Source organism: Hirundo rustica, chromosome 2, assembly GCF_015227805.2.
Source record: "Hirundo rustica isolate bHirRus1 chromosome 2, bHirRus1.pri.v3, whole genome shotgun sequence".
Lineage (NCBI taxonomy): Eukaryota > Metazoa > Chordata > Aves > Passeriformes > Hirundinidae > Hirundo > Hirundo rustica.
The window spans coordinates 5,181,502-5,208,581 of NC_053451.1; the positions used below are offsets into that span (position 1 = coordinate 5,181,502).

At 51.8% G+C, this 27,080-nt stretch overlaps 1 protein-coding gene across 4 annotated transcripts in view; it reads left to right on the forward strand.

Moving 5' to 3' along the window:
• The window catches only part of IGSF3 (immunoglobulin superfamily member 3), a 94,136-nt gene extending 67,141 nt beyond the window's left edge, over positions 1-26,995 (forward strand). For all 4 annotated transcript variants that reach the window (XM_040054690.1, XM_040054689.2, XM_040054692.2 and 1 more), the window contains 5 exons: positions 1,022-1,426; positions 16,664-17,074; positions 18,691-19,098; positions 22,834-23,265; positions 24,018-26,995. In XM_040054690.1, coding sequence (XP_039910624.1) covers positions 1,022-1,426; positions 16,664-17,074; positions 18,691-19,098; positions 22,834-23,265; positions 24,018-24,268 — 1,907 coding nt within the window. In that variant the 3' untranslated portion in view covers positions 24,269-26,995. The remainder of the gene's footprint in view (positions 1-1,021; positions 1,427-16,663; positions 17,075-18,690; positions 19,099-22,833; positions 23,266-24,017) is intronic.
• Positions 26,996-27,080: the final 85 nt, after the last annotated feature.

Consider the following 27,080-nt stretch of genomic DNA (forward strand, 5'->3'; position numbering starts at 1 on the left):
GTCTGGGGTCTCCTCAAGCAGTGGCAGCTCTGCTGAGAGCTGGGGTGGTCAGCACTGCAGGGAGAGGGAGAACTGTCAGCCCATGTGGGGACGCCCCATGGAGTTTCTGAGGAGGAGAGTGCTTCCTGGGGACGCTGGCAGAGGAAAACAAGGTCCCTGCTAAATCTGCTGGCCACGCTGAAGTGATTGGAAGAGAAGAAAATGTTTCTCTCTGCAGCTTGGAGCAAATGAGCAATGGAAATTCTCTGATTGAATACGTAAGCCTGACTGGCTTACAGTTGACTAACTGGAATATGTTACCTTATAGTTACTAATAGACTGCTGATTTCAACTCCTCTAAACAAACAGAGTGCTGGGGGTAAACAAGTCAAAGCGTATTGACCAGCTTGCAGAGTGGCAGACATGTGAGAATAACTGCATGAAGCTGTCCTGGAGTTGTGATCTGGATGAGAACAAAAGCTGTGCTGTGTGAAGAACAGGAGCAACCAGCTTCTCTTTCAGTTTGCCTCCATCCTGGGTTTTGTAACCACTGCCACCTCTACCGTGCACGTTTTGAAGGCCGCTACGTCTTGCTTTCCTCATTCTTCCTCCAGCTGCAGCCACCAGACGCAGTCCTGGGTTGGGAGACAGGGTGGGACCCCCTGCCCAAGAGGTGGATGTGAATCACAGGGGGCTGGTGCTGAGTAGCTGCTCTGCCGGGTGCTGCTCCCTTGCCATTGTGCCGCTGCATTTCCGTACAGGGTTTTGGCAGCTTGCGCAGGCTGCGTGTCTCAGGGGATCTCACTCCTCTGGGCAGAAGTCAAGGGCAATCCTGCTGTGGCTGCAGCACGTGCTCACTCAGGCAGTCACTGCTTTTGTGGTTTTGCCTCTGCTTTTCGCCTCACTCGGCCAGAGCGAATGAGAAGCTGGCACAGCTCGAGCGGCTGATTACGCCGCCGGATGTCCACGCTCTGTCTCTTGCATGCTGGCAGCAGGGCCTCCTTAGGCAGGTGTCTCAAAGCCCTCTCCCCTCTTCCCACAGAGGCCGGGTTTGCCGTCACGGCCATCTCCCGCACGCCGGGGGTGACCTACAACGAGTCCTTCGACCTCCAGTGCATCATCAAGCCCCACTACCCGTCGTGGGTGCCGGTGTCGGTGACGTGGCGCTTCCAGCCGGCGGGCAGCACCGAGTTCCACGACCTGGTCACCTTCACGCGCGACGGCGGCGTCCAGTGGGGCGACAGGGCCGCGGGGTTCCGCACCCGCACCGCCATCGAGAAGGCCGAGTCCAGCAACAACGTGCGCCTGAGCATCAGCAGGGCCAGCGACACCGAGGCCGGCAAGTACCAGTGCGTGGCGGAGCTCTGGAGGAAGAACTACAACAGCAGCTGGACGAGGCTGGCGGACAGGACCTCCAACCTGCTGGAGATCAGGGTCCTGCGGCCGGGTGAGTGCCGGGCTGTGTGCGGGGGGGTGGGGTATGTGCTGATACGCACCTGTCTCCCCTGAGTTAGGACTGCTCTTCTGGCGGTGGCTGATGTTTCTCAGCTCTTCGACCGTGATTCTGTTGGAGCTTCTTTTTCCACCTTTGGGGAAGTGGGTCCTCTCTTTGCCTCTTGTATGTTGTTCCTGGGGTTTTCTTCTGGGAGGTGAGGTGGCTGAGCTCAGTCCAGTCTCTGGAGCGTTCCTGTGGGACAGAGGTGGTTTTCAGGTCGCCACCTCTATCTATCAGGACAGACTCTGAAAAGAGAGAATGATGGGGTAAACAGGACCAAAGACAGAGATGTGTTCCCACCAAAGCTGCACGTGCACCATACGTGCAGGAATCTCCTATTCCTCCAGCTCTAGTAACTTGAGTGCATCTCTCATTCTGCTGGAGGCACCTCCAAGAACAGAAGGTGATCAAAGAGCCTGATGTTCATCCTCACCAGAAGCTGAGCCCTTTTGGCTGAAAGTCTCTACGGCCACGGGTGCCCATACAGAGTGTGCAACAGATAAGCAGCAGGCACCTGGCATGGCAGGGGCAGTCAGGAAGCCTCCAAGGTGCTGTCCCTGTACAGCCAGTGGAGAGAGCGAGGGGCCTTCTATAGGCCTTGTCACTGATATTTTGGTGGTGTTCCTGTTGTGCATGAAATGTGCAAAGATACGTGGCCACGGTAGCTGTGGGCTGTTGCTGAGCTGAATGGTGTATTGCTGTCTTGGCCTTAGGGACGGAGCTGGTGTTTGGAGTGAGGTTTTTAACATCGTCAAGACTGTTGGCTCGGGTCCTTGCTGCATGTTAGTCCTTCTTTTGTGTTCCTGTGCAGAAGGACTCCTTCCTAGGGTCTCTCCTGGTTGGGCTTTGTGTTTTTCCCATCAGTATTGCTCTTCATACTCCCTCCACTTTCCCCAGCCCTGTCTTCAGACAACTCAGGGGATGCTGTGAGCTCCAGCCACCTCATGAGCTCTCCATAATTTTTCTTCTCTCTCTCTCCCTTGCCCTCATCTCTGGGTTAATCTTCTCCATTTATCTTGATTATGCTGCCTTGTAATACATGTTTTACTGCTTGCAAGTTCCAGTTGGTGATGTTCATCATTTTAGCTTACTTCCCTAGGAAGCAGTGTTGAATGGATGTGGTCCCTGGAGCACCGTGCTTCTGTCACAGCCTTGTGCATGCATATCTGTGTGTGAGACAGAGAGGGAAAGAGAAATCCTTGATAACAGCTTCCAGAAGAGAGCCTGTGTGTCACAGCTCAGGGTGGCAGGCAGCTCAGTTAAACCATGCTCTGGCAGCCTGTTGTTCTTTACTGGAGCAGTAACCCTCAAGTGATGCCTTAGCAGAACAAGTTGTCCTGGTCTCCATGGTTTTTACCTCTCCCTGTCTCCCAGCTGCTCAGCAAACGACTGCAAAATAAATCTTAGCTGTCAGTTCAATGAGCCCTGCAGGATGTTTGAGGCTTTATGGCTCACAAGCAAGGGTGGAAGAGAAGAGGGACTCCTCAGAGCTCTCCCAGCACCGTGGCTGCATCCTCTCTGTGTTTTTGTACTGTGTCCCAGGCAGCCTCAGGGTGCAGGTGGTTGGTGCTCTTCATGAATGAAATGTTGGCAGTCAGACCAGGGCCTGCTCTGCTTCTCTCTGGTTTTGCAGGTGGCTGAGGGTCATGTTGTGTCATTCCTGGGTCTTTGGCTGGATGATCTCCAGAGAGGATCCAGGATGATATGGGAGATGCCTTCCCCAGACACTTCTGAGTGAATGTCCTAGAGCCCTCCCAGTCAAACCTGTGCTGCTGAAGTGGATGCTGATTTTCAGATAAATATGCAAGGTTTCTCCAAAAAGGGTCATTCAGGACCCCCCCAAAAAATAAACAGCTGAGAACTCTGTCTGTCTACTTGTGTTCCACTACAGTCACCTTAATCTGAGATAACTTCAGGCTGCTATTGGTGTCTCAGTCCTGGCTTTTCCTCTGCCGTTAGCCGTGGGTGTCTGCCTTGACCCATATGCTTGGGGTGACCTGTCTCCACTACCAGTCCACTAAGGGACACCATAAAGCAGGCTTGTCCCAGAGGTCTTTTGGCAAATGGAGCCAGCATGTGTTTCTAAGACTGTAAGTTAATGTGTGGATTCTAGTTCCCTCTCAAACCTCCGCTCCCTGTTTGAGTGACCTTTCTGTTTGACAGGTTCCAGGTGCAGACATGGAAATCAGTATACATCAGCCTTTGAAGTGTGTTGAGGAGAGAAAGGTAAATTAGTGGCGGCCTCCTTGCTTTGTGGAATCCCACATGCCTAAGGAATAGGGTGCTGGAGCTTCTCCTGGTGTGTTGATTTGCCATTTCAGTGCTCAGATGGCCTCTCCTTGGTGCTCTTCAGTGGGGTGGTGTTTCTAGATGTCATCTGTGCTGAGTGGTAGTTGGCAGAGGTGGCAGTGCTGGTTTTGAATTGCGTGTGTTAATGTGGCTACAAAGTCATTTCTCATGGGGCTGTCTTGTGGCAGACAGGCAATGCTGAGGGAATGCAATTTGAAACGTCCAGTCCTTTGCTACTCTGAGAAGAAATGAGCAGTATTTTGAGAAATGAAGCATGTAGGGGCTGAAGGAGGGGGCAAGCAAGGCAGGCAGTGGCAGCATTAACCCCACTCTGAGTGCAAGGTCTGCACAAGGGATGGCACAAGCCTCCTGTGTGGCATCTGAGCCAGATTTGGCCTTTGTGAGTGACGTTCCTGATCCCTTGGGCATGAAGCTGTTCTGAAGACAGGCAGTGTGAGGAAATTCCCTATTAAGGGTGTTGGCTGTGCGTGTGAGAGGTTATAGAGAATTCAGGTATCACCGGCAGTAGCCCTGGGATCTGAAGCTCCTTTCCTGGCCTGCTCCTCAGTGTCCTGCAAGCCTGCACACCTTGGGTTGAAAGCTCGTGTGTGCTTAGCAGGGACCTGCACTGCTTTAGGGGCACTGCTGAGTTTTAACTGCTGTAGGCTAGGGCAGAAATCCAGGCTGGTGTGGGGGGCTGTTAGACATGACTGGGGACCAGACTGGCTCAACAGCCTGTGGCTGTTTCATTCCCCTACAATCCAGTGCTCTCTTTTTTACTTCCATCTCTCAGGATGCCTGTTGTTTCTTTCTGGGTGAACTTAGGTTGCAGCAGAAGGATAATGAAAGTGCATCTCAGTTCACACCAGCTGCTTCCCTGAAACCAGAGCTGGCAGGAGACCATCCACAGTAGTGCAGCCTGAACTAGAAGTGAGCCCCAAGTGCAGGAGTGGAGATTTCTTTTGTCTTTGGGGCTCCCCTTCCACTGCAGTATCTGGCTTGCCTCTGTAAACTTGGGTCTTTCATCCCCAGGGCCATCATCCCTTTTCCCTGAGGGTTCACCACCATTTTCCCAACTAGAGACATTGCTTTTCCCTTTGGCTTGCCCCTTTTCAGGTGGAGAAGAGCATCCAGCATGCAAGGCTTAGTGGGCTGGTATGCGAGAGATCCATCAGGATTAGCTGTGTCCTATCCTTGGAGAGGACATGTGGGGTGACTCCCTGGACTTAGAGTTCTCCTGGGTTTTAGGGGAAGCAGAGGTACCTTTTAGGGAAAGCAGGGGGTTCCTTTTGAATCCAAGTGACTCTGGAAGCATTTGGATTCAGGCTGAGCTCTCAGGGCTCATGCTGAGATGCCAACTGACCTCAGTGTTCCCTTGCCCCCTTCCTTGCACAGCATGGAGGGGAAACAGTGCTTGGGCTCCAGTCCTGCCTGAGGAAGGAAGGTGGTAATAGGTTCAGACAGGTCAAGGGGAAGGCCCAAGGCTGTCAGGCCAGCTTCTGTTCCCATCTCCTCCTTGGATCTTGCTTCTCCCTGCCAGGTGTCCAGGGATGGAGCGCTGAGACAGCAGGTGCTGTCTGGGAGCAGTGCGTGTCCGTGTGGTCTGCAGGACTCAGACAAGGACAGCAGACAGTGCACGACGGGGGCTGTGCTGCAATCTGGGCAGGCTTGGGTGTCTGCAGAGTGCTCTCTCTTTTGGCAGGGAGGCTTGGAGCAGATTTGTGCTGGTGTATTAATGCCATTGTCACTGTGTCTGTCACTGCACTTACCATTCCCCTGCAGCACAAACGAGGGGGCAATTCGGCAAAGTCCTGGGGTCTGAGTGCTGAGAGAGTATCTGGCAACAGCAGAATAAGAAAGCAGGGCTTTCACATAACACCCCCACCCTCAGAGCAGCTTCTCACTCCTTTCATGCTCATGTACCTCCCCATGCAGCTCCCCGCCTCTCCATCCTTGTGCTGTCCCTTGTCCTGTTCCTTGGTGACTAATTCTGGATCAGCTGCAGTTGCCTCTATAAATCTGTCCTCTTGCTGCTGGGATTCTGACAGTAATGAACATGGGAGGAGGGATGGCAGGGGATGATGACTGAGCAGACACCAGAGGTGCTGGGCTCCTCGCTGCTTTTTTGCAAGCCAGTCTACAGACTGATTGACCTGGGAGCTGTCGAGCAAACAAGGCAGTCATGCTCTTCATTAGAGCGTTAATTGGCTTCCAGAGGCCCTCCAGGGGCCACTTCTTAAAGTTTGGTTTGTTAGGAGCTGTGTGGTGCTAAACCACAAGTTTTCAAGTTGAAACCATCATGGAGGGGGAGGGTGGAGGCTCCTCTAGCTGGCCTTGGAAGAGCCGGAGGTGGCTTCTTCCTGAAGAAGGAACTTGCTTCCTTTGGGAGTGAGGTGAGCCAGAGCTGTGCTCTCCCTGAAGCCCTGCATTCAGGTGGGTGCAGAGCCCTCTGCTACTTTTCTGCTCTCCACAGGAAACCAGACAGTGACTGTGCTGGGCTAGCAATGGCCAGGGAAACCTAATGAGTGGAGACTGAAGGACTCCTATCCCTCTGTCCAAGCCCATCCATGGTACACATAGAGAGACTGTTCAGTCTCATGCTCCTCCTTCTCTCTGAAGGCTCGCTGAACAGCCGAGCAGTGGATGCTTGTGACTGTGCAGACTGGGGATGCTGGGAAGATGAGGAGGTCACGAGGCAGAGGAGAACTGGAAAAGGAGGCTGCTTTATAGCACACTTAATGCTGGGAGAGGAGGACTAATTTTCAAATAATTAATTACCAAGACATTTGTGGAATATAGTGAGAAGCTTTCCATAACTCAGATATTACTGTTAATGCCTTTATTCCATCTCATCTTCGTAGTTCTTAGTAATTTCAGTGTTTAAGGAATCCTCTCATGGATGGATGTGAAAGATGCCTTTCCTACTGCCGGTGGCCAGTGGGATACTGACCAGACTCTTGAGTGGAGGCCCAAACAAATGTTTTCAAAGCCCACAAAGTCTCTACTTTCACCTGACACTCCTTGCTTCTGGCAGCATCCAGCAATAAAGTTAAGCAAGGAAAGTTAATGAGCTGGAAACTTCCTTACAGAAGTGAAGTCTGAAGTTTGCTGCTTGCTTGATCCCAGAGTGGTTTAGCTCTGCAGAACAGCACTGCTTCCCTGCTTTACAGCTGCCTGCTCCATCTGGCAAATGGTTGTACTCCTGCTTGAGTGATGAAGGAGTTTGAGAAGAGACGAGCCTGTTCCTCAGCAGTAGCGGCTGTGGCACAGAGCTGTCTCCTCTTCCTTGTGCGCTCGGGGACTTGTTCCTTTCCCTTCACTGCCAGTGGGGCAAGACCTGCTGGTCTTCCTCAGAGCTACTGCTCTTTCCTTCCAGCACACTGAACACACGAAATGAAGGGGCTCAGTGTCTGATGACCCAGAGCTGTCCCCTGGCATAGACCTGCATTAGTGACCCAGCTGGAGCCCTTTTTCTTCTGCAAATAGCGGAGGTAGGGTTGATTCTCCAGGGTAGTCTCCTATTCCTGCCCATTTGCCCTGGGGAGCTCTGTTGCCACACTTGCCAGGTCCTCTGGGACAGATTCCCCACTTAGACTCACTGTCACCTCCTTGGCACAGTTATTTGTCCCAGGCCAGCACTCCAGGGTACTATTTCTTAGCCATCGCTCCCTCCTCCAAACATCCCTCTCGTCCTGGGTGTAAGCAGCAGGGGAGGGAGCTCGTGCTGGATGCGCGGCTGCATTCCTGATGCTGTATTGGGGATGGCTGACCCAGTCTCTCGTGGGGTCAGAGCTGTGATTCACTTCTCCCTGCATTTGGTTTTCCTTTGGGAGCGGTGCTGCTTGGCTCCTCTGCAGGTTTGCCTGTGAGAGCCTTCTGTAAGAGCCAGGTGTGTTGAGCTGATTGCAATCAGTTATGTTCAAGGTTTCTCTTGGGACTCCAGGGGTGTGACCTGAGAAGATGAACTGTAAATGGATGAAGCACCTTGGATGCATTTCACAAGGGTGAAGAGTGTAGGAATGCATCCTTGCACCTAGTGGGACCTTGACCTAACTCAGCCTGCTCTGTGTGTGCCCACTGATCTTAGTGGAGGCAGTATTTCTTTTCAGCCCCTCAACAAGACTGACCAGGAGACCTGGTTCATATCCAGGATACACTGCTCTCTTCAAATTAGCTCGCTCCATGGTTACTTTTTAGGTCCAGTTTTTTCACTTCCATTTCAAAGTACTCTCAGCTTTCTCTCTTTGATATCTCCTGAGCAGTTTTCCACTCCTCTTTTCAGCGTGGATATACAAAACCATGGTGTCAGCCTGTTTGCAGTCTGTGCACATGCATCTTCTTTGATGTTGTCTTGAACAGCTTCTCTGTCTCCACACACTTTAGCTTCTCATCGATTCCCTGTTTGCTCTCCTCAGACTAAAATACTCTGCAGTGAGCAGGCTTGGGTGGTGTACCTCCTCCTGCCCTTGAAGATTTCAAAAGCAGAGTCAGCAGGGGCAACTCTTGAGGGAGTGGAGGACTGGTGATGAGCAGCTTTGCAGCCAGGTGTTGGCCACTCTTCTCCTGCCCCAGTCTCTGCATGCAGCCCCAGCTCTCCATGAGGTGAGTGCCCGTGGGGCCAGCGGCTCAGTGCTGCAGCAGCACAGTGTTTCTCTTGCTGCATTTCTGCATTTCTCTTGCTGCATTCTCAACCCTCCAGTCAGAGCAGTGCCCAGCCCAGAGATCCCTCCCAAGCAGCACCTTTGGCAGTCCATCCCTGTGCATGGAACTTGCACCATTTTTCTGTGTTCTGTGTCCTGAGGAATGCTTCTCCTGGCTTGAGAAACTGCACGTTCTGACATCGGTCAAAGGTCTGAATTCCTGGGTTCACTGAACCTGAGATCTGCTTCCTTACAGCAAAATGGCTCCAAACATGCTGAACCTGTGACTCAGGGTCTTTTATTTTAACATATGTATGTATACATAAAAGTTGTCTCTCGAGGCCGTCTTACTTTCTTAAATAGGCATTTGGGATACCTATAGTTTTCCTTGTCCCAATTAACAGAGAAACAGGGAGTGCAGATGATGACTGATGAATCTGTAGCCCATTACACTGAAATACGTCCTCACTTCTTAAGAAGTGCAAGAATACAATTCCTTAAGAAATGACAGATGGCTCATTTCACTTGGTTGTTCTTCCAGCAGTAGTTGTACTCACTAGCTATGGAAGCAGCATCATCCATGAGCGTTCAGTTTTGGGGAAACAATATCTTCAGCTGCAATTGAACGTTGCCATTCCCAGGACGTGGTAATAGTGGCTCCCAGGTGGGAAGTAAACTCCTGCAAGTGAAGCTGATCTGGCACTTTGCTGCACAGAAGGAGGTGATCCTCATCCCCGATGTGAGCTGCTGGCTGCATGGTCCTGTCCCATTCCTTGTGCTGGCACGGGTCCTGCTGTGCACCAGCTCAGTTTAGTACACCTGCAGAGAGCTAGCCTGGTGGGAAGGGAGAGTTAAAAGGTGAGTGGAGTGAGCTTGTGCTTGGCTGGCTTCAGCTGGGTCCTTCTCAGGGGACTTCTCTTTGCATGGAGAGCAGCACCTCATGCCAGCTGGGCTGGTGCAGACAGTATCCAGAAGATCTCCTGATCCTGCCTGAGGTCTGTCTGGAGAGCTTGCTCTCTGGATGGCAAGAAAATTACATTTCACACTACCCTAAGCAGCTCATCTCTGTCTGCCCAGCACTCAGTTTTTCAGCTGGAGCTGCTGAAAATGCTCAAGTCAGAACACAGCGTGTGCAAAAGTCAGCCGTGCGCTACAGCATGTGGTGTGCTTGGTGTTCTGAGCGTGCAACTGCACAAAACTGTCAAGTTTTTTTGTGAGGGAAAATATATCTCAGGAAATCCAGCCTCCAGCACGGCATGGGAGTTGGTGTGTGGTGCTGCTGTGTGTGTTACAACTTGCTCTTCGGGTGCATTTAATTACTTTTTTTTCCTAATTGACGGAGCACTCCTTTGTTTGAGCTCTTTCTGATGAGGAGTTGATTAAATATCTTGGTATGTTATTTTTTTCTTTCTCTATCCTCAGTGGCTGTAGCTTGGTGCTGAATTTATCTTCCAGTGATCCTATCTCCGTATTTTAATTTACAAGTGATCAGTGAGCTGTATATTGTTTTCTGACAGCAGGCACAGCTCATGCTGGGAATCTTCTATTCCTCCCTCCCCTCCTCTCTCTCATGCAGAACTTTGGTGTGCATTTCAGGGTTTTGCAGGAAAGTTTCTGGTTTTAGGTTTGTCAGGCATTTTGCTTCGGGGCATATTTGTTTCTTGCTGTTCTTTACAGTGACATGGTTTCTGTTTCTTGGGGAAAGAGCCCTTTTTTCCAGGCCAGTGGCACGTCCCAGCAGGTGGTTTCTGCCTTAGCCCTAGCTGGACCTGGGAGGCTGTGAGCTTCCCAGCTTTTTCCATCCTTGCCTTTTCTATATGTGCTGGCAGGTGTATGGCTTCTGGGCTTTAGAGAGCCTTTCTGGGTCACACATGCAATCCTGCCCGAGGCCCCACCGGGTTACCTGCTAGTTTGTCAGCTGCTCCACAGGCTCGGGCACGGCCGGTAATCCCAGGCTGCTCCCATGCCAAGCTGATGTCCTTGTCACTGCCTGCACTCTTCACATGCAGAGATGGACTTCACCCCAGTGTTTGGTGGAGTCTGACTGTGCTGCTTTTGGGGAGGGGCGGGGCATGGGCCACTTTGGGATGATCAAACTTCTTGGGGCTGGCGCTGGTGAGGGTGTGGATGAGCAAGCGGATCCCCCCTAGGGTTTCAGGAGAGGTGCCTGTTCTTCTTTGCCATGGCACCCTCTGGCACCATTTTGAGAGCATCAAACTCCACTCCCCAGGCTGCAGTAGCACAGTGTTCTTCAGTCCCGTGCCTGTGCTTGGGGCTGAGTGCTGGGCAGGGCTGTTGCATGGGTGATGGTCAGCATGGGCGTGCACAGCTACTTAAACACCCGGGTGGTCTTGCTGCTGCAGCACCAAGAGGCTGGGGAGTGTCTGGGCTGCCTGCTGGGCTGTGGGCTTTGCAGTAACATGCAGAATGTGTTGAAATGCAGGTCACTTGGTGGTGTTCAGTCACAGCCTCAGCTCTTTCGTCTGACCACATGGGAGGGGGCTGAAGCCGAACCTTCCTCAAGAAAGGGTTAACGCTGTCTTTCCTTCCCACAGAGCTGCTCTCCCAGTAATTCAATCATGTCAGCCTGTTTGCAGGCAATAATTCATTGTTATAGGAACACTACAGTAAAGTGACAAGTTAATAATGGCAGTAATAATGGCAGGCAAAGTCTAATGCTATTTCCCTTTCTGCTGCTCCTGTTGCACCAGCAGCCTCCCATGTTGGCTAATGCAATTTGCAACCTCACTAATCCAGTTTCAGGAGGAATTGTGTTCAGTTAAAAGAGAATAGCTTTAGTAGTCAGAAGCTGTGCTGCCGTGTTCCTGCCTTCTCTGGGGAGGTTGTCCCGGTGCTGGAAGCCTTTGTCTTTACTTTGCTGTGATTCCTATGCTGTGGTTAAGCTTAATGAGCACAGTCCTCCTAGGAGCATCTCGTTTTCTTCCCTTCTGCACATGCCTTTCTTCTGATGCCTTCTCTCCAAGCGGGCTTGCACGTCTTTCCCTTTTGAACGTTGGTTTGCTTTCAGCTAACCTAACAAACGTGAGTCACCCAGCTCTCTCCATGCTGAATCAGTAGGCTGGCGTGTACTTGCTTGACTCCGTTCAGACGTTAAAGCAGGAGTCCTTGCAGTGTCTGGGGAGGTGGAGGAGGCTTCTCAGCCCTGCTTTGTGGAAGGGAGAAGAGCTGGCAGAGGTCTGGGTGTTAGTACATGTCTAAGCCTGTGGCAGTGACCTGCATGCTGGTCTCTTGAATCCCAGGCAGACATCCTCAGGGAGGAATTCAGGCACCGAGTGCGTTTCAGGCCCCAGTGAGCCTGAAATGAAGAAGCACCTCTGGGTTGTGCCCACAGGCTGAGGGAATGGCTGAGTTTGTGGCAAAGGCCTGGCCAGTGCCCTTCAGAGCTGTATGCTGAGCATGCTGGGGAGAGAGGGGTTCCTTGTAGGAAGTCACCGTGGGGCTGTGCTGCTGGAAAAGAATCTCTCCTGATCGACCTGCTAAACCCACTGTATGGTGTTAAACCAGGGCTGGGCTCAGGTTGGACTGGCCTCGTTTCTGCTCCCCCTGCACACACACCTCAGCACAGTGGAATCTCGGTGGAGGCTTTTAAAAGTAGGACATTCCCCCAGAAAACTTTTTGCAACATTTCATCGGTTCTTTGGAAGCAAAAGCGTTCTCTGGAGGAGCTCTCCCCAGCGAGCAGCAGCCTCCAAAGTGGGACACCGCCTCCCTGCTGTGGTGGCAGGGCTTTCTGGGGACTCTTTGGGATGGCGGTGACCATGCTCCTGCTCACCTTTCTGTGCCATAGCTGTTGGTTCATGCTGGCTCCTTCCCCAGCGGATGGCCCCCTGCTCCTTTGCTGCAGGGGCAGCATTCTGGGGTTTTGTGTGGGGCTGTTTCGGGGAAATCTTATCTTTGGCTGCAATTAAATGTTGCCATTCCCAGGACTTTGTAATAGCGGCTCCCGGGTGGGAAGTGAACTCCTGCTGTTGTGTTTTCTTGCTGCCTGCAAGGCAAAATGATCTAAGGTGTTTGAGACGGAACATCTTATCACAGCATTTTTAGGTTCAGGATGCAAAGTACTTTGCTAAAGGTAAGTGTTGTAACCCCAGCTTGATGATTAGGAAACAGAGGGGAGGGAGCTAAGAGGCAGCAAGTCAGCAGAAAAACCATGAATCACATCACTGTCTCTGTCCTCCTCCTCTGATGACTGCTCTCCCTTTCCCCAAATATTTGTATAACCGTGCTTACCACATGCTCGGCTTGAGGAGACTGATTGCCTGCTTGATGGTGTGGAGAAAACCCCTATTACATGCCAGGCTGTGTCGTAGCCAGCTGTGGTTGTAAGCTGTGTGTGTCTGACCTGAGTTCCCAGGCGGAGGTGCAAGCTTTGAGGACCAAAAGCTGCCACAGTCATCTTGAGATAATGACAAAAAAACCTAAGAGGGTTCTAACCATGACTTGTTGACACTGTAAATTGAAAGCCTTAATAGCATATGTAAGGCCAATTACAGTACATTAAGGTACAATATCCTCTTTACTGGCACTCTCCAGGGAGCCAGGAGACATTGTGGCAACAGGATTATGGTTTGCAGATGATATGCACGATAACTTCACCTAGACACAGGCACCTGTTCCTCTCACAGAGCAGATGTTGGAGGCTGTTAAGAGAACATCAGCCCCTTGATAGCGCAGCGGAAAATGCGGGATAACCGCGTCTGCTCACAGCACTGCGCCCACCACCTCTGCTGCCTGACCCTGCCCTGTCTCACTGAAACCCCAGCCCCTGGGGCACACCGGATCAACTCAGCATTTGAAGGCCAAGCCCTTTCCTGGCTCTCTGCCCAGGCAAATCCTCAAGCCAGGAAAGGGAGTTTCCCCCTTGTCAGTAGGGTGAGGTTTCGCTGGCTCGGTGCCTGGGGTGTCAGACTTCTTGCAACCTCACTCGGGAACCAGCAGTTACAGCTATTTTTCCACGTCATGGCAGCATCTTTAAACACGACCTGGCGAGCTGCACGTGGCATGGAGAGACTCAGTGTGTTCTGGAATAGGCTTACCACCAGAATGGGAGAGATGGATGGACTCCCTGGCATTGTATTGTACCATTCCCATTACCCTGGACCACCAACTTGAATATTATCTATTCTCCCCCTTTTAAGTAATTTCTCCCAAATGCAGAATGAGCTTTGTGGATTTATTTGCATATCTGTGAACGGTGGCCGATATTCAGCCCCATGGGAGAGCAGAAGTGTGAGTTAGCCCAAAAAGCTTCCCGTGGCTTAACCAGGATCTCTCCCCTGCATGGACAAGCCAGCCAGCCTGAGGGTGAAGCTGTCCCAAGGTAACCTGTGTGCCACAGCATTTCCAACTTAGCAGTTATAAGCCTGTGGTCCATAAAAGCCTTGAGTCATTACTACAGGATCTGCAAAAGGTAATGAAGAAAAGAAGGTTGCCTGCATACTGTGCAGGAGCCAGCAGCAGGACGTGGAAGCATTTGGCATTCACAGAATTGGAAAAGACTGAGAATGTCCTCTCTAATTTTGTGGGAGGGAAACAGAACCTGCACTTGCATCTTCTGTAGCGTCCCTCCCTTAGGAAAATAATTCATGTTTGATGAAAAGTGCACTTGCAGGGATGTCATTACAAATCACTGATACCTCTAATCTGGAGGAAACTTTGTGCACAGTGTTATGAACCTCTGCAAGAGAGCAGTCTGGCAAAGGGAAGGCCTGTGATTCCCTGCCAGGGCTTGCTGCTCCAGCTGGTAGCAGCTGTAGAAGCGCTACCTCATCAATATCTTGGGGACTCAGCGCAAATGTAGGCAAATTCCTGACTGCAGTGGCTGCCAAGGATGGCTTGGAAGGATGGGGGCGTGTGTGTGAAATTTAAGATCTCATTTTTGCCGGAGTTAATAAGATTGCTTCCCCGTTGCTCTCAAAAAGATTTCTTCCCAAAGGTTGCTTGGGAGCAGGGAAAGCTGCTGAGAGGCCATCTAAGAGTCCTTGGATGACCTCAGGGGTCCGTGCTGTTTGTACACAGTGACAATTACTGTGATGAGGTTCTGGGAACAAGCCCTCACTGCTTTGGTGGAATGCATCTGACACGTACAAGGTGCAGGTCTGTTGCCCCAAACACTAAGATTAAAATTACTCCGTGTCAGCCGTCCTCATTTTCATCTCCTGGAGGTGCTGCTATGTGGGAAGAATGTGGGAAGAGCGCTGAGGAGAGGGATGCTTGCCTCCCAGCAGCTCTGGTCTGTGTGTACCCTGGCTTTGTCTGTGTGTGTGTGTGTGTGTGTGTGTGTGTGTGTGTGTTGATATTGAGCAACCCACCACACGCAGCATGTGTATATACTGCATTTTAATAGATATAGGGCTACTGACTTAACATACACGGTTGCTATAGTAACAGAGGTTTCCGTAGTAACGGTTGCAGAAAATAATCCAGTACCAATTAAAAATAAACTGTTTGGAAAGGGGGCTGGGGGAGGAAGGAAACTGCTGAGAGCCACCTTCTCCTTTATTGGTTCATCTCCTAGGGACTTGGAAGATTGATTAATGCTCAAAATAACTGTTCTTAACCAATGGTGAGCCAAAAAGGTGGGATGAGGGTGGGTGTGGTGGCTAAGGATGTTGTCCTGAAATGAAACAAAAGGGAAGGAATGTGTCTGGGGTATCGCAGAAATACAAGAGATTGATGTTGACTCTTTCCATTAGGTTGAAGTCCCTAGGGAGGAAAAACAAGGACAGTTTCCCTCCTTCCCTTCCTCCAGTGCCTGCATGCCATACCATGGAGTCTTTATTAGCATACTGATTAAGGCCACGGGCGATCCAGGCTCCAGGGGAACGCCTGATGCGGTACCAGGATGCCTATCTCGGATGTGATAGCGCAGAAGGCAGCGCTGTGGTGGGAGTTCCTCCCATTTGAAGTTGTTTGTGCCCGTGCTCTCCCTGGGCACCGTCACTCATCACTTGTGCCGACAGGCATCCGAGGCCCTGGTGCCCAAGGGAAGCTGGAAGCAAAGCATGATGCAAAGCAAGGAGCCCATGCCTTGGTGAGAGAGAGAGAGGACAACATTGCTTCCTCACAAACACAGGATGTGTGGGATGTGTTTCCAGGGTGGGCACAGATCCCCTGGCAGCCTTCAGTTGTTCATGCCTGTGGTGCCACACTTTTGTCGTGCCACTTGTACCCGTGCGCTCTGCAAGTTTTATTTAAGAGATTTGTGGCTTGTCAGCAGCAAGGCAGCATTCCCCCTTTCAGAGGGGAGCAGCTGTGTGAGGAGGGGTGAAGGAGGGGAGGCCCATGGTGGCACAGCTGCTGGGAGGAATGGTGTGTCCGGCTGGATGGGAGCTGCCCCTCTCCCCGGTGTGTAGCCGGCGGGGGCTCCAGGGCACACCGAGCACAAGTGTCACAGGAGGGCGCCTGGTGTCCTCCCCTGCCGACAGGAATGCCCTGGCTCAGGGCTCGGGTGGCAGCACACGCTGCAGCGGAGGCTCTGTCTTGTGATGGTACAGGGAGAGAGGAATTGGGAATCTCTGTGTCTCTCCTTACAGGAACCAGAGCTAATGATTCTGCTGTATCATCCTCAACACTGTTGGGACTGCTTAACTACAGCGTGGGAGCTGCAGTTGTGCTTGGGAAGCCAAGAGAAGTGATGGGCCTGTGGCTTGTCCTAGGCTGTGCAGTTTGTGGTGGACTAGGAGCCAGATCTCTTGCTGTGGGAGCAGAGCTTGCTCCGTGCTGATCTCTTCCAGTGTGGTGCTCTTTCTCCTTTTCCAGTTCAGCCTGCACTTCCTCCCCTAGCTATTGCGTGTCTGTGGGATCCATCTCACTGAAATGGCTGGCATGTGACAGCAGTGGGGTCTCATTTAATTCACTTTCTCAGAAGTGGTTTTCTCTGGAACCGGTCAACAGCTCATTGTCCTGAGGTGCGAGTGGTGTGATTTCACCATGAGAAAAACCACTGGGTTGGGGTGTAGTCTTCTTACTAAGTCTGGTGCCTTAGACCACTATGAATTAAAGAGAGTCTTTTAAAGGTCAGACTGTGAAAAAGCAGCCTCTCTTGCTGAGGGACACAGTGGGAGGATCCAGGAGCAGATAGGTGTTGAAAGGAGAGATTTGGTAGAGTATCTCAATGTCTTAAAGGCAAATGGGACCCCAGCAAGAGGGGACTCTCTGGCCCACCCCGAATCCAGTGAGTTTCCTTCCTTTGTTAATGACCCACCTCTCTTCATGTTTCTCCATTCCCCCCTGACAGTGACCAAGCTGCAGGTGAGCAAGTCGAAGCGGAGCATCACTCTGCTGGAGAACCGGCCCATCCCCCTGAACTGCTCGGTGAAATCCCAGACCAGCCCCGACTCCCACTTCGCCGTGCTGTGGTACGTGCACAAGCCCTCGGATGCCGACGGAAAGCTCATCCTGAAGACCACGCACAGCTCCGCCTTCGAGTACGGCACCTACGCGGAGGAGGAGGGGCTGCGGGGCCGGCTGCAGTTCGAGCGCTCGGCCTCGGGCGGGCTCTTCAGCCTGACGGTGCAGCGGGCAGAGGTGCGGGACAGCGGCAGCTACTACTGCCACGTGGAGGAGTGGCTGCTCAGCCCCAACCACGCCTGGTACAAGCTGGCAGAGGAGGTGTCAGGGCGCACCGAGGTCACCGTCAAGCAGCCAGGTGGGGTCCTCTTGGCACTGGCTCCTGTGCACGGCCTGCGAGACTGCCACCCTGTCCCTGCATCCTTGTGCCTGCATGTCCCTGCATGGAAGGAGGGTTTCCCTCCTTTGATGTGACTCTTGTCCCTCTAGGCTGAGCTTTTGTGCCTTTCAGTGTCCCCACGTGAAGGTTGTTCATCCCGTCTAGTCTGTAGAGCCACTGCATCCAGCCAGGTTTCATTATCCTTGAGAGCTATCCCATGTAGCAAGAGTGTCAACTAGCGACTTACTGGGAGAGAACCCCTGTGTGCCTGCCTGGGAAAGCATTTTTATGTCTTGTACAGAGTTTAATTTTACTCTGTGCCTGTATCCTGGCAGGCGCAGGGAGCCTTGTCTCTTTTCCCTTTGCACGTGAGACGGCAATAACATTTAATAAAGTGGGGACCTGGCTGCCAGGAAAGGAGAAATCTGTTCTGTGGGTGGTTTCTGTGGCAGTGGGTGACACAGAGCTGGTGGAGGAGCTAAATATAGCCCCCAATAAGCTAGGGCAAAGGGGAGAGTCAGGGAGACAAGTACTGTCCAGAGCATTGGCACTTCATGAGAAAGCAAGCCTGCCTTGTCCTTGCTTGCTCCAGCTGCCTGTGTCTGGAAGATAAAATCCCTCAGGCAGGATGGATGCAGTTGGATATCAGGTCTGGAGTAGGGTGCTCAGTGCATTTTCTGTCTGGATTCGGCTGGCTCGACACAAGCACTGTGGACAAGGACGCAAGAGGGATATTGGATGTGGTCCCCAGTGCAGCTTTGCCTGGTCACACCCCACAGGAGGCACAGCAGGCCGTGGCTTGCTGCCAGTGCCAGCTCCTCATTTCTGTCTGCAAAGTCCCGAGACGGCTGAGGGGTGGTCAGGGACGGGGCAGCTGTGACTGCCCCCTCCTTTGCATCGCCCACCTCTCCCTGGGAAGTACAGTGCTTGTTGCTTGCTGCAGCAGCGGTACCAGGGAAGTCCAGAGTGGCCCTGGAAAGAATTGTGAGGGATTTAGGAGAGTTCGACACGTCATTTCGCGTAAAAGAGTGATTCCAGTCACCCTCCCGTGTATCAATGAAGTTGTGGAGTATAAACCAGGGACATTCCCGAGGCAGCAAAACGCTGCATGTGACTTTGTCCTCATGCCACTTCTTGTTTTGCAGTGGGGGTTCCCTGCAATCAGCTCTGTTCTCCACCTTGCTGTTTTTTTCCTTTTTCCACAACAGGGGGCCTTACTGCTTGTGGTGTGATCAAGCTAATGCCTCGTCCTAGGAGAACAAGAGTGAGGTGCAGTCTCCCTTCGTTAGGTCTCTGTGTACTCTTAAGACCTCCTAGGTCCTGCTGGGAGATTGTGGGTTTCCAATTCCCTGCACTGAATGAGTGATTGTTGGTGGCTAGCCTGAGATTTCCAGAAGACCCTGAAAAACACAAGCCTTATTTTCTTCTCCTCCTCTATTTTTTTTGTCCTTTCCTCTCTCCATCGTTTTTTCCTCTACTTTCTTATTTCTTTCATCACACCCCAGGATTGTGGCCACGCAGGAAAGGCTGGTGGGGAGACAAAAGACCCTTGCAGCCCTTGGTCACGTTGCATTTCTAACGGGCTTTTCCCTTAGATAACCGCCTGCAGGTCAGCCAGACCCACAAAAACATCACGGTGCTGGAGAACGAGTGGGTGACCCTGGAGTGCCTGGTGAGCAACCGGACCAGCCCCTCATCCCAGCTGCTGGTGGAGTGGTCCGTGTGGCGGCCGGGCCGTGGGGACAAGGAGCTGGTGGCCTGGCTGAGCCGGCAGAGCACGCTGCACTACGGCGACCCGGCGGCGCTGGGCAAGCTGCGGAGCCGCCTGCACCTGGAGAGCCCGGCCCCGGGCCTCTTCCTGCTCTCCATCCAGAACTCCACCGTGCGGGACAGCGGGGCCTACGGCTGCCGCGTGGAGGAGTGGCTGCCCGACCCCAGCGAGCGCTGGTACAAGCGGGCAGAGGACACCTCCGGGCTCATCACCCTCACGGTCAGGCAGCCAGGTGAGTGGGATCTGGTGCCACCTGCCTCGAGCGGCCCTGTGCCCTCTTGGGCAAACGCGAATCGCCATCTGTCTGTCAGCGACAGGGCAGGACCACGGGACAGACCGTACTGATTCCTTTCTCCGTGTCTTCTTGATTGCAGTCTTGCTTTTCTGGAAAGAGTGTAGCGCAAATTCTGCAAATACAGCTAGATGGGCTTGGCGATTTGTCACTGCATCCACGGTTTAATTTTTTTCAGCACTTCTGGCAGATTAAATAGAGTAGGCTCCTGATTTTACTCACATTTTGGTGGAGAATAGGATGGAAGAAGCTACCTGTGTTTCTTTCCCAGGTGTGTGCCCCAGGGGCACGGTCCTTTGGTGAGAAGAGGGCAGTGGAGGCACACTGCTGGGTCTTACTGAGCTTGCTGTCAACCAGCACCTCCAGATCCCTTTCTGCAGGGCTGCTCTCTAGCTGCTCCTCTCCCAGTTCTACTTGTGCATGGTGTTACTTGGACCTAGATTAAAATCCAGGCATTTCAACTTGTTTAAATTCCATTCCATTAATTAAAGTCCAGCTAGCTCGCTTTGTAAGGCCTCTTGTCCCTCAAGAGAGTCAGCAGCACCTCCCAGTTTGGTATTGTCAGCAAATTTGCTAATGGTGTATCCAACTCCTGTATCCAGATCGTTGATAAATACATTGAACAGCACTGGCCCTAAAACTGAACCCTGAGGAGCACCACTGGTGACCAGTTAGCAGCCAGAAGCAGCCCCATTCACTGTATCCCTCTGAACTCTGCCCTTCAGCCAGTTGTTTGCCCCGTGCACCATGAATCCCCTCATCCCACAGCTGGAAGGATGCTGTGAGGGACAATATGAAAAGCCTTACTGAAACTGAAAAACTGCATCCACTGACAGAGCAGGTGGCACAAGGATACTAAATTATTTAACCAGACTTCCCCTCTGTGAAGCCATGTTGAATGTGTTGTTCTTTGAATGCCTTTCAGTGGTACCCAGGATAATCTTCTCCATAATTTTTCCAGGAACTGAGGTTAGACTAACAGGTCTGTAGTTTTCTGGGTCTTCCCTCATGTCCTTCTTGTAAATTGGAATATATACTGGCCAGCTTCCAGCCAAAAAACACTTCCCCAGACTCCCAGGGCCCTTGCATGATGTTCAGGAGGGCTCCTGCTGTAACTGATGAATCCCATCAGGCCCCATGGACTTGTGGACACTCAGCTGATACAGCTGATCCCTCACAGTTTCAGAATCTGCAGATGGAAAAGTTACTGTTCCTGCACTCGTGGTCCTCTGACTCACGGGACTGGGCAGCCCAATGTCTATCAGTATTATCAAAGACTGAGGCAAAAAAAAAAAAAAATTGAAAGCCTCTGCTTTGTCTTCATCACTATTAAGCAGATAACTATCTTCAACAGACATCACTTCAACATTTTCTTCAGATATCTTCTTGCTATTAATAGCCTTAAAAAAGGGCTGACACAACACTGACCAATTTCAACTCTAACTGAACTCTGACATTTGTGTCTTCTCCCTGCATATATGAGCTACAGCTGTGTAATCTTCCTGAAGAGCCTTGCTTCCGGAGATCATAACATTTCTTTCTCCTCTTGAGCTCCACAAGGAGTTGCTGTTCAGCCAGTGTTGCTTGACTCAGGACACAGCGGAGTTGCCTGCTCCTGTGCTCCCAAAAGGTGGTTCTTAAGACTGACCAGCACTGATGGACTCCTAAACCCTCAAAAGCAGATGCCAAGAGTGCTCTGCTAAGTTTTGCCTGTTTTAACAACAGATAAGATGCAAAGGCAGTTTGCCTTGGAAAATACAGATTCCCTACTTTTCGGGGCACATGACTCAAGATTAAATGTCTGTCCTAAAGGCTGTAGGACAAATAATAGTACAGTCCTCCTTCACTGAGTACTTTCCAGCTTCTAAAGCAACCACTCTCTGCATGTTCTGCAGTGCTTCATGCCTGCCCAATCCAGCAAGATGTCAGCCTTGTAACTGTGCAGCAGAGCTGGCAAAAGCGTGAGGTTCTGGAAAGATTTTAGTGGTCATTCCTAGCAGAGACTTGCACTGTGGAGGAGGAGCATACTCAGAGGACAGCAGAGCTCTTATCTGCCACATCTTTGCTTGGGAAGTTTTGCTGGCCAAAGTGGCTTGAGCAGAGTCACCTCCCCAAGCACTTCCCCTGTGCCAGTGCTGGGTTGTCAGTACAGCTCTCCATCCAGTGTGATAATTGCCATCCCTGAATGAGGGGATAATGAACAGCAGGAAAAATCTCTGAGGCTCCTCTTGAATTGCAGAAGAATGTGGAGTGGGAAGAAGAGAGGGAGCTCGGAGTGCTCTAATTGAAGTTGTTTTTTTTTTTTTCGAAAAGTGCTTTGTTGTTGTTTGTTTTTGTTTCATAGCAGTCAGTACTTAACAAAATGACTAATCGTGCTTGTGATTCATGTCTCATTAGTGAGGATCTCCAGCCTCATCTGTCAGGGCTATAATCATCAGCAAGGGAGGGAAAAACCTCTCAGCACCTTCAGACATCAGTTCTTCTCTTTCTGCTTAACCTGCTAAGGTGAGGGACACTTTGTGTTAATTTTGACAAGCCATTTCCTTCCCTTCTTCCTTTTTTACCTCAGTAGTCCCCAAAATGTCATGAATTAACTCATTCCTGTTTCTGCTTAGGAGTCTTCTTTGGGAAGATGTGAACTGCAAATACTCACATTGCTTATGACCTGAAGAGCTCTGGCCTTAATGAAGGTTTAAAGGCTTTAAAAAGTGTTGGGCAGGTGCTGTAATGAGAAGCCCACTGGGCACAGCAGCCCTGTGGCTGATGAGAGCTGAGGGACAGCAGCCCCCTCCTGCAGGGACACCCAGGGTCTGCACAAGGGAGGGCTTGCCCAGCTCTGCTCACCAGAGGAGAAAGTGCCTCTCTCTTCGGTGAGCTATACCGACTCGTCCTTCCTGCTCAGCTCCTGCTTTGGAAAGGGCTTTTTAATCTCTAAATGAAAGCTTAGATCCAGACTGATTGTGATCCCTGGAGTATGTGCTCCCTGGCAAGATGACTAAACCAAATGTTAATTGCTCTTGAAGTCAGCCTTTAATCAACTCATCGTGGGTTCTGGCCACTGTGTCTCAGTTAGGTAAAAACATCTCTTTAGCCTTGCAGCAAGCACTAGAGGAAAAAAAAAAAAGAGAGGAAGACTTTTGGAGCATCCTTGCTGCATCATTGTTGAGACCATCTCCATGGAGGAACCTCTTACTTAAATGACTTTCCAAGCTGCTGGAAAAAGTCTTCTCTTCTGTCATAATGATTTTCAAGTCCTTTGAGCATTCTCAAAGAAACAAAAAGCAGGGAGTGCAGTGTTCCGTGCAGCAGTAGCTCAGAGGAATAGCACATTGCTCCTCAGCACGTGCACCACACCTTGGTATCCTGACACGTAGCATGTGTGGATGAGCTGCAGCAGCTTCCTCCTCTCGTCCCTTCGGTGGGGTAAGGGTGGGCAGGGATAGGATGGTGCTTGCAGCCAGCACCTGTTTGACCCCGTGCCGGATGGTGCGTGGTGAGGTGAGGATGCTGTGCCTGCAGAGTTGGCCTCAGAGGAACCTGTGAGTCTTGGCAGGCTGCATTGAGCTTTGGGTTTTGCTCGGATAGTGCCCAGCACCAGTGTCACGACCGTGGGTGTTGAGATACGATGGTTTTGATGATAGCTCAGTGCTCACCCCTTGATTTTTGTCACCTCAGATCCCACCTTGCAGGTGGACACAGCCACTGCCAACCTCACGGTGCAGGAGAAGGAGTCCTTCCCGCTGGACTGCAGCATCCTGTCCCGTTCCAGCCCGGAGTCCCACTTTGCGGTGACGTGGTACAACTTGCGGGCCAAGGAGGCGGGCGACCACGCGGAGGAGGGGGAGGAGGAGGAGGAAGAGAGGGAAGTGGTGCTGAGCGTGGGCCCTGATGCCATCTTCAGCCCCGAGGCTGGTCGCTGGGAGGGCCGCCTGCGCTTCCAGAGGCTCTCAGCGGTGCTTTTCCGGCTGACGGTGCTGCAGGCTGGCGGTGCCGACACCGGCAACTACTCGTGCCGAGTGGAGGAGTGGCTGGTGGATCCCAACGGCGTCTGGTACCGGCTGGCCGAGGAGGAGTCGGGGATGGTCGCTGTGCACGTGCAGGATGCAGGTGAGAAGAGGCGACGGCTGACTGGGGCCATAGCCCTGGCATTCCCCGCATCTTTGGTTCAGCCAAGATGAAAAGACCGGGGAGTGAGTGGGACTGGGGCAAGTCTGTGGCGCTGGTACTTTTCCAATCAGCTCAGTGGTTCCTTCCAGCTCTTGCTCTGCCTTGAGTATCCGCACTGCACTTAGCTCTGTAACTGGGGCTGCACCCACAGCATTTGCCACCTGGTGTGTCTCGAGTCAGCGGGGACAGACCTTACCACCCACTGGGATTTAACCCTCCCCTCTGGGAGAAGTTGGATTAGCTCTGCACAAGAATGCAGGCTGTGGCACACGAGTCTCCTCACATCAACTTGAAGCTGCTGCATGGTCTAGAGTTCCCAGAGGTAACTGAGGTCATGACGGCCCTTTTGTCGGCCCTCAAGGGAGATAGAGATCCTGAGGTGCAGCTGCCTTTGTGTAGCACCACTGAGAGAACCCAGGCTTTGCAAGGCTCCCTGCTTTATAAGATGCTATAAAATCTCCACCAGGGAGGACTCTATCACTCATTAAACTCTTCGAGGGATAAAGCTGAAGCATGCCCTGTTACAACTTCCTTCTGTTCTAACACTTTTTATTTTTCCCAAAGCCCCACCTCTTGCACCACCTCCTATTCCACAGAATAATGAGCATCTGGCTTTCTGTGTTTCTGAGGAAGTTTGCATGCCCTGATTACAGAGAAACCATGCAACGTGACCACCCTGTGTCTCTTTCCAGGCTCCACGCTGCAGTCTGTCATCTGCTCCAATGACGCCCTCTTCTACTTTGTGTTCTTCTACCCCTTCCCCATCTTTGGCATCTTAATCATCACCATCCTCCTGGTGCGGTTCAAGAGCCGAAACTCCAGCAAGAACTCGGAGGGCAAGAATGGGGTTCCCTTGCTGTGGATCAAAGAGCCTCACCTCAACTACTCTCCCACTTGCCTAGAGCCGCCAGTCCTCAGCATCCACCCGGGAACCATGGACTAAAGAGGCAGAGACACCTGTAGGGACGCACAGAGGGAGAGAAGCAGAGGTACACACCGGGAACCCTGAGGAGCACAGTGGGGTTCTTGTTCTTGTTTCATTTGTTTCGGTGGCTGTGCTCTGACGCCGTGGCTGAGCTCTGCCCGGCCAGCAGGAGCAGGAAGGTCCAAGGCTTCTTCCAGCACCTGTGGGAACATACCCCCTCACCCCAGTGGACAGAGGCACTTGCTGTACATAGCAGATGTTCCTCTTGGACAAATTTGATTCATATCAGTTGCTGTCTTTTGGGCTGTTACTTTTTTATCATTTCTTTTTTTTGGTCACTCGAAGAACTGCAGACTTTCCCTGCCTTCCACACAGTGTGGAGTTCCCAGGGGGTATTTGGTCCTGGGATCATCTCTTTGGAAGTAAATGTATACGTTTTCCAAACCAGACTGTTTTTCCTTCTCAGATTCAGTGCCACAGTGAAGAAGGTCTGTTCTCAAGGTGCACTGAGCTAGCTTCTCCCTCTTCCAAAGCAGACAAAGCCAGGTCTGAACCCAGAGGGGGTTAACTGGGCTGTCTGTCAAGAGGTCCATTTCAAAGACTGGCTGTAGCCTCAGTATCTTCTTGCCTCCATCTTACTTGTTTTCTCAGGCGGGAGCAATTCACCTTTTGGGAGTGTTCCCAGGTCTTGGAGAGAGTGAATATTGAGTGTGCTTGCGGTCAGGACAAAAGCAGTTTAGTTTGTCTCAAGGAACTGAAGGGGGGAAAGGATGGACACCTGAAAGCCCTGACTGTGTTGTAGTAAAGGGGGTCCTCGTATTGTCTCACCAGAGTCATGCTCCTCCCTGGTGTCCATGCTGCCATCTCTGATGAGGCAGATCTCCTCTGTGCCCCTGTCATTTGGGAATGGGAGGCTTAATCCAGTCTCTGAAGGCTTCAACATGACCAAAGTAAAGACTCTAGGGAGAAGGGAAAGGAGAAGCTCCACGGGTCGGGTTCACAGTCCCTGGATGGTTCAGCCAAGGAGCCCAGTAGCAAACATGCCACGTAGAGAGGATGTGCAGTTAACCACCACGTGTCACGAGCTTTCCTGTGGCTGCACTACTCCCCAGTGTGAGCCTGGACAAAGCAAGGGGCCTGCAGCACATCAGCACCATGGGGACTTCCCTGTCCCCTCGGCCAACAGAAATTTTCCCCCTGTGTGTATGTGCATCTGCTGTTTGTTTCTGAGACTTTAGGAAGAGAGTCCATTTCTCTGTAAGCTCCCCCTCCTGGTAAAGTCACCTGCTCTTGTAAGAGTCGCTGTGGCAGGAAATGCTGTTCTTTCTGTGAAAGATATGGCTCTCGTGAACCAAACCAGGGCTCTCGCCACGTGGGGCACCTGTGACCCTCCTGCACCCCCTCATGCCAAGAACCCCTGCCCCATCCCGTGGAGGAAACCGCCTCCTCCCCCCATAAGCGTTACGTCTGGCGGAAGAAAATGTTTGCCAAAAATGGCCTTTTGTTGTCTTCCTTGATGTCTTCCTGGCAAATCCGGCCATTTCTTTTTTTGCAGCGTGGCTGAAGCCAACTGGGGGCGGACGGGTGCAGCCGCAAAGACCCCCCCGCCTCACGTGTGAGAGGTGCCATATCCACAGCCGTTGTCCTCTCCGGAGGGTTGGACTGTTTTTTGGGAGCGGAGGGGACCTCAGCAGATGCTCTGTAGCACTAAGTCAGTTAGACCCTGATGCCTTGACGTTTCGGAGGTGGTGAAGCTTCAGGTAGGAGATCTGCACCGTGAAGCCTTGCTCCTGTCTGGGAGAGGACCCACGTGGCTGCAGATTGTCCCGTGCTAAGGCGTTTGAAGTTGGCTACCTCTGCACCTCCACCAGAACAGCACTGGTGTCTTCTGCTGGGAAGCCCCAGTTTCACTCATCCCTCTGTGAAGTCTGCCTCCTCGAGACTTAACTGCTTACTGGCCTCAGCATATGCATAAACTCACGCTCCTGTATCTGTATGTATCGCACACCCGCACACTTGTCTTCCCTTTCTGGCTAAGATGTCTGCAAAGTGGAGGAGTGGGATGAGAAGTGAATGGAAGTGAAGAACCGAGGTGCAAACAGCTGCAGTTGCAGCCAGTGGGTATTTGTTTCCCAACTATCTCCTGTATGTACTGCTTCCGGGCAGGAACCACGACTCACTTCAGCTTTAAGGAAGAAGAGAAAATGAAGTCAGCGGGAGCTGTTCTTTCCTGGGAGAGCTCTGCTCTGCACCTGAGCCGCGCTCCTCCTCGCTAACCTGTCTGCCCCAGAGCAGGGCTCTCCTCGGGGCCTGCCCCATGGCCCTGCCCCCCTGGGTGGACGGGGTCCCTTTCCAGCCCTGTGGTTCCTGCACAGAGCCCAGGCTTTCCTGGGAAGTGGCTCCCACAGTGGTCCCTGAATGTACCTTGCTGGTGACATTTCTCCGTTGCTCTGGCAGTGTGTTGCCCAGTCTCAAACTTCTCTGTTTTTATAAGGCAGACTCTTCCTGTAACGAGTTTTAACACAGAGCTTTTCAAACCACTCTCTCTGTGGTAACTTTCTGTAACGAACTCAAGAAGAAAGAGAGAGACCCTGTCCATGCATGATGTGGAAAAATGTTTGGGGTTTTTAAAAAAAGAAAAAAGTGGGGAAAAAAAACCCAACAAAAACTTTGTACTATGTTGCACTAAAACATGTTTTATACAACACACCCGACAGCTGTAGTAAACTGTGTTGAAATTGTGAATCCTATTGCTGCTGGTTTTTGTCAGATCTGGGCTTTTATTATGCCTTGATGTGCACTCACAGCATAAAGGTGTGCTGAGGCCCTC